We start from the raw sequence: 7,030 nt of genomic DNA on the forward strand, positions 1-7,030 counted from the left end.
AACCACTGTACATGCAAAACTCAGAATCTTAACCTGCATTTCAAAATGGTTGCTAAAAGGGGAAACATTTGCATCAACACATTGCATTAAACCCACTGCATGCTGGTACTGCAATGGTATACATTACGCATTTTCCATTAGACTGATGGATTAGCATCTTCATACAGATTTTCCCCCAAGACTTGCAACATTTCATTTGCATATATACATAAAATATATATAAAGAATATGTTATATAGTGCATTTGTATAGTACATAGTTTATATGTATAATATAAATAATATTCATGAACATTTCAGTCTATACCTGAAATCAATGTCATTGGCTGGTTGCAAAATACCCAGTCCTGCACGGGATTGATCTAAAGAAGGACACTGCACATTAGTGTCCACAAGCTCTATCTCAAAATACGAAAAAATCAAAGCCAAAAACTGTTTAATTTCATGGACAGCAAATAACCTGCCAGGACATTTTGCTATTCCTGTCCCAAATGGCATATAGTAGTACTTTAACTTGCGACCGTTGCGGTAGAAGTCAGTCTTTTCTTCTCCGTTCTCATTGAGAAAGCGATCATATTTGAACGTCTGTAATTAATTTGAAAAGAGTTACTTGATGTTTAAATACCTGCAAAGACTAGGTGATACCATTAAGACACAAAATGCACACTGGGAAAGAAAAGCCTCTAGCAGTAAGCATTGTACAGTAGTGCCAGGCCCCATGGTGCTGTTTTGGAGACGGTAGCTCCTGAGAAGTTCTGATATGTGGGATGTGATCTCACGTTCTTTCCTGATAACTCTCCTTTTCTTTTCTGACCTCTTAAATAAGGATTATAACCTGCATCCTTGTTTATGCAGCAGAACTGGAAAATTTCTCATTCTGTGCCTTTGGGAAAAGATCCTTATCCTTGTCCTCGTCCTCCCTTGAACCCTCCCGTGACAGAGATCTTTCCTCACCGAGGAAGGCTAAGTAGAAGGCTCTCTTGGGCTGGCAGCACCCTTTTTGGTTACGCTAAAACATGTTTTGCAGATAGCGCATGCACTGACTTTATTCTTTTTCTTGCCTGCCATTACATCTCCAAGTGTAAGAACAAACTGTCTGTAGTACAACAGAAACCCGGCCATGGGAGCACCCCTAATAAATGCTCTATTTAAAGGCATGTTAGCTTCTGCGAGAGCCCAGAGTTTAGTGCGCTTTGATAAATACTTACCAAGGGATCTGCATAGATGTCTGGATCTAAATGCAACAGTTGAGGATAAAGAGCTACAATATCATCACTGCGAATGTTGTAAAAATCATTCTCTAAGTGCAGAGTGAAATCCTCCTTGGCAACTCGGAAAGTCATGGATGCACTCGATAGCCTCATTGCCTCCTTGATGATGCTATCTATCGGGAGAGGAAAAGGAACAATTACGATGGAAATAGTATGTGTGTGTCCTTGGGAGAGGTCATTTTGAACTATTTCAAATCCATTATCAAACTCTGCATTTATTAGAGGATATCTTTAACAATAACTTCCTAAGAAAGCATCTTTCTCGTTTCTTTTTAGCATTATTATCCCTTCTGCAGATAACAGTTAGACATAATCCGCTTTCCCCTAGAAAAATACTTAGATGCAACAGAATAGTTGAAAGTGAGACACATTTTCACCCTGAGATAAATAACAAACCAGTCAAAACTGGAAACATAACAAAAACAACAACAAAAAAAGAAACAGTGCAGTGATCAGGATTTTCTGAAACTTTTAGAGCTGGTGCATAGAAACCACTACTCATACAAAGAAACTTGAGGTTATTTGTTTTGATATAAGCTGATGGTTTTTCTATTTTTTTTTTTCCATAAAGCAACAGTAGTTAGAGTGACATTTTGAAAACTCTTCTGTAACTTGGACACTTTTGAAAAATGTGCCTATAATTTGAAAAATACTAAGTAGGAACAAAGTAATAATATTAGGAGATATTGCTTCACATCATAAGAATTAGGATATAAATTTTGATATCTTTTTATTTGATCTAAAGTCATTACTAAGCAAAATATTGTTCTGAATTATCTATGGGTCTCCAATACTACGTTATGTAGCTGTGTAGCAGTATTGAGACATGTCATTACCCATGAATAAGTGCTGTTCATGTGAATTTTAATACTCTCAGTACCACCTGGGATGTTGGGAAGACGGATTGTGTTGGCTATTGCTAAGGAACATACAGAGTTAGTTCTAGTGTTTGTTGGCTAATTCCATACTAATTCTCTAGCAAGCATTTATAAGGTAACAAATAGAAGACTGTGACTATTGTGGTGTGACTTCTGGTACTCTTGCATAAAATAATCATACCTAGTACTGGCATGTTATCCAGCTGTTTTCGGTTCAAGGAAATACGCTTGCCATCTAAGCTGATCTTCTCTCCGGCACTTTCCAAAATACTTTGCACTTCTTTGGTAGCAGCTCTCATTGCTTCTGGATTCCTAAGATGAAAAGAGCAGAAGTATAACACAATTTTACACTTAAGAATGGTTTAAAAAGGAGTTTTGTCATTAACTTTCTTCCTGACTAAAATTTAGTTTGTTAGCTGACAGTGCAACCTTCTGAAATGAAAATGTTGTAGCAAAAGGCTGCAATTACACTTTTTCATGTCTTGGTGAAGATACGATAGTTTCAAAATAAGGAAAAGAACCCCAAGTATTCGATTCTATCTCCAGTGACAAGTGGGACAGAACTAATGTGCATAACTCAGGTAATAAATAGGAATGTCACTAAAAACCAATGCCAAGAATAAGAAATAAAACCATCAGCTGTAGATTAGGAAATAGCCCCACTGTGGGTAGAAAGTTTAGGAACAGGATCATAGATCAGTTTTATAACATCACTTATCCTGGATGATGTCCTATTACATGGCAATATTCTATCTAGCTGAAAAGAATCTTCCTAAATACTAAAAGTCCACATGATGTCCTTCACTGTCTAGACTTTGTTACAGACACAGAATATATGAGCTATGGTGAAATACGTATAGATAATAATCTGGGATGCAATAGTGTCTTGATGAAGGCACAATCAATCAGGGTGTTAAAAGACTCCAAGGCCAGATGACCTAAGCCAATGCATTCTTGGAATGAAAAGTACTAAAGAACCTCAGATATTAGCGTTGACAGGTAGATACAAGGGTGTGAGCCACCGGCTAAATAAAAAGTTGGCAATTTAGATACATAGTTAGAGTTAGTCATGCTGAGGTAGATTATACTCCACAGAGGCCCACTATGAAATGGACATTTAATAGTATTATCTGAACTTTGCACTCCTCTCACAAGTAGTAAGCTCAGCAGATGCAGTCTACATGTCAACCTCAGTGAGATCTATCAATATATAAACTATTTTCTGTTAAGTATCTGTGAAAACAATAATGAAGTTAAGGCTCAATTTTCCTGCTCTAGTGAGATGGTCTAAAAATGTTTGATTTTACTGGGAACCTTCAACACAATTAACGTTCTGACTGCAACCAGCGTTTTCAATGTCGTATCATATAGATTTACTTCAAAGCTTTCTTGATAAAGTGTAGCATTGTCCCAGAGTGTTATTTTTAAAAAAACTTCTACAGAATTGCTCTGTGGTACCAGAACTTGGTGTCAGATTAGTGAAGGGGGTTTCCATGGAAGTCCAGAACAACATAGAATGGCATAGGCTGGAAGGGACCTTAGAGATCATCAACAACATGCCACTTCTGTTGTTATCACTAAGCTTTCTGACACTGATGAGGTATCAAGCAGTGGAATTTGCCTGTATTAATGAACTGGTTTCTGAAAGATAATAAACATTTTTCTTGTTTGAAAACAAGAAGCATTGGGACTTACTTAAGAAGATAGAACAAGCTCCAAAACGTGGCAGGAATGGTGTTGGCTTGTGAGGCCCAGAGCACTGCCACGTGGGTCTTTGCTTTTTCCATGTCATCGAAGGTTGACAGAGTGTCGTTCAGGAACATGCGGAGGGTGACAAGCTCAGACAGGTTGTCCCTCTTCAGGAGGTTCTTGTGGAGGAGTGCCTCTCCCAGCTTCTCACGTGCACTGTGGGCACTCTTGAAGAGGTGGATAGGCAGCCCTGCCACGAGGGCTGGAAAGATCCTATCAAATTCCTTGAAGTTTTCGAGGGCATTTAGGATATGAGCTCTCTCAGTTTCTTGCTTTGATGATAGACTTTTGTCGTGATTTGAATTAAATTCTTTACCAAAAAGTGTTAAAAAACCAGACTCGAACATCACCTGGCAACAGAACGTATAAAGTCCTTCTGTTACCCAGGCATTAGGTGGAAGTTTAGATGTTCTTGACTGCAGCATGACGTATTGTAGGTTTTCCATCATTGCTTCAATGAGGGCATCTAGGGCATTACCTTGAAGTGTTCTAATGAAAGTCTGATGAAAATTCTCAGTGGTGTTTCCCTCTGCTGGGTCAATGCTGCCATGCCCAAAAGCCTGTCACAAAATAAATTGTATTCATGATAAATAAGGTCTGTCATAACATTATCCCATTGAAATCAAAAGGAGACTTTTGCTTCACTAGCAGTTTGGCTGAGCTCCTACTGTGTCGCATCACTTTTTTTAAGGCAGTAGGATCAAATCTTCCACAGTGGTGAGCACCTCCCAAAGAAGGTTTCAGCTTCAGCAAGCTATATTACGATTTTGCAGGCCGTGCTAACTATTTCTGCTTTAGCAATTTGGGATGCTACATGACTAAATAATGTCATTCTTGGACAATCCAAATCACTGTAAATTTCCTTCCCATTAAGGAAAGGGAAAAAAAAGACCCCAATATTTTAAACCAACAGAAGTGCGAAAATGTGAACCCAATTCTATTTCAAAAGCACAGTTATGCTATAGGGATTAACTGGGTACGTCTGTCCTGCCAACAGACATTTTACATGTTAGATATTAAAACCATTTTTAAAGCGGTACCTTGGCTGAAGTAGCAAAATGGAACTTTTTCCAGTCCAAGTGTTTTCCCTGGCGTATCAATGCATGGTATGAAAAAGGGTCAGTGAGGAAATGAATGTATTTTCCTGCTACGTGGCAAGTGAAAATGTGGCCATGCTTCCTCTGCTTTTCTCTGAGGAATTCAAGGGGGTTGGCACCGAACTGCAAGGCGCAGCCCAGGTATGGGAGGAACCCATTTTCAAGTGGCGGCTCACCTTGTCGCCTATAAAACACAAACGAAAGCCAAATTTAGAAGTATGCATAAAGATGTCTCTTCCAGGACTACCAGGTAAGTAAAATGATGAAGATAGGGTTTTTGTAATGTGAAAAAAATGTTAAAAAAAAAACAAATACAAACCCCAAACACATAGTATATTGACAAATTTCTTCCCTTGAAAGAGTAAGCCTATTGTAAGGTTTATGGTATACAAGAAAGAATAACTTTAACAGCCTGTATTATAATAAATATAATAAACCACGGTTTGATGATGTCATTTTTCTTTTCCCTAGATTACGAGTATTTCTTTCACTTGTTTAAATACAACATTGTTACCACCAGTTAACATGCACAATTACATAATGTTCCCAAAAATGAATAATCCATCCCGCTAATATTGTCTGACACATTTTTGGGCAGCGGCATTCACAATTCAATTTGTAATACCAAGGGGAATAACCTTTTAGTGTAGAAAGGTTGTTATTATTGACGTATCCCATTTGGACCAGATCCTGCTGAAAACGATGGCAATCTTGTCATGATCTTTGGTAGGCATAAGAGTTAGTCTTTCAGGCAAAGTGTCATTAAGCACATGCTTTAAGTTAAGATTATGCTTTAAGTGAAGCATGATGATGATATTTTTTATTCTCAGTCAGAAAATGACTTTCCTGCATAAGGACATCATAGCTGCTAAAATAACTTTCAGACAATACTTTAGCTTTTCTAGTAAATTCCTGATGGTTATTATCTGAAGTTAACTATTTTCACTAAACTTTTCAAAGTAAAACAAGAAAATGACTGCTGAAAAATACAAAAGGACAATAGGTAAGCAAATTATTTGCTCCTTATGTAAATGTGCCAGTAGGATAATTACTTTTAGGGAATATGTATTCAGCATAGTAAGGTACATAAATATTATCTGTATTAAACTGTGTAACTAGGTATGGTAGATTGATAATATGAAAATGACTGTAAGTAGGTATTAAACTATAATTAGATATAAATAGTTATTAGCTGTGATTACAATGCAGGTAAAACTGTAGCCCAGTACTTGAGGAAATCAGAACATGCATATTCATATTTTAATTACCTCATTTGTGCATAGATTTGTATCTAGAGCTATGTTTAGGTGTTACTTCACTATTATTAAAAAGCCTGTACCCAAAAATTCTGTTGTAAAATAAATCTCTCAAAAGACTACAGCATTGCTCACGCTATCCTGCATCTGTCCATCTGATAGTCTCCAGATTACTCTTCTTTTAGTTATATACACAGCGTATTTGACAGAAATAAAGGCTAGGTACGCTGAGATGCATTTACAAATGGATTCCTTACCTCCTTCTCCTCCCTAGAAGAAACCACAACCCACAACAGAGTATTATCACTGTTGCCCAGATCCATGATGCTATGAACATTTCTGATAACCAAAAACTTCCAAGTGGACAACTGGTAACCACCAGTATGGCAGGAGAGGTGACTGAGAATGATAGAGAAGACAGTTCACGACTTATATACAGCAGGTGCACCACTCTATCTAGTGGCCTCAGTCAACCTAGCAAGCTATTGATTAACCATTTCTGGAGAGAGTCTCTTATGTCTCTGTTCTGACATCTTTCTGCATGGAGCTTCGCTGGACTGATGCAGACAGTTGCAGACATGGCCTTGAGCTGATGTCACCTCTCAGTAGCACTTCCAAAGTAATCAAACAGTTGTAATAGCTGATAACTCGAAGGTCTATCAGGTGTGTTTTGATCTATTCTGCAGATTTACCAATTGCGGTTTATAGTTCAAGTTTAGCAATATATGAAATGGCTTCTAACAGGTGTCCAGGGGATTCAGACTGGGCTAAATGGTGGTT

General features: G+C 37.8%; 1 protein-coding gene across 1 annotated transcript; it reads right to left on the reverse strand.

Moving 5' to 3' along the window:
• Positions 1–284: 284 nt before the first annotated feature.
• Positions 285–6,587, reverse strand: CYP7A1 (cytochrome P450 family 7 subfamily A member 1). The gene is made up of 6 exons (XM_009986741.2): positions 6,508–6,587; positions 4,938–5,178; positions 3,844–4,457; positions 2,330–2,460; positions 1,208–1,383; positions 285–584 (listed from the first exon to the last, which is right to left on the reverse strand). The coding sequence occupies exons 1-6, from the start codon at positions 6,585–6,587 to the stop codon at positions 285–287; spliced, it is 1,542 nt and encodes a 513-aa protein (XP_009985043.2).
• Positions 6,588–7,030: the final 443 nt, after the last annotated feature.

The sequence above is a fragment of the Tauraco erythrolophus genome, chromosome 3 (assembly GCF_009769465.1).
Source record: "Tauraco erythrolophus isolate bTauEry1 chromosome 3, bTauEry1.pri, whole genome shotgun sequence".
Lineage (NCBI taxonomy): Eukaryota > Metazoa > Chordata > Aves > Musophagiformes > Musophagidae > Tauraco > Tauraco erythrolophus.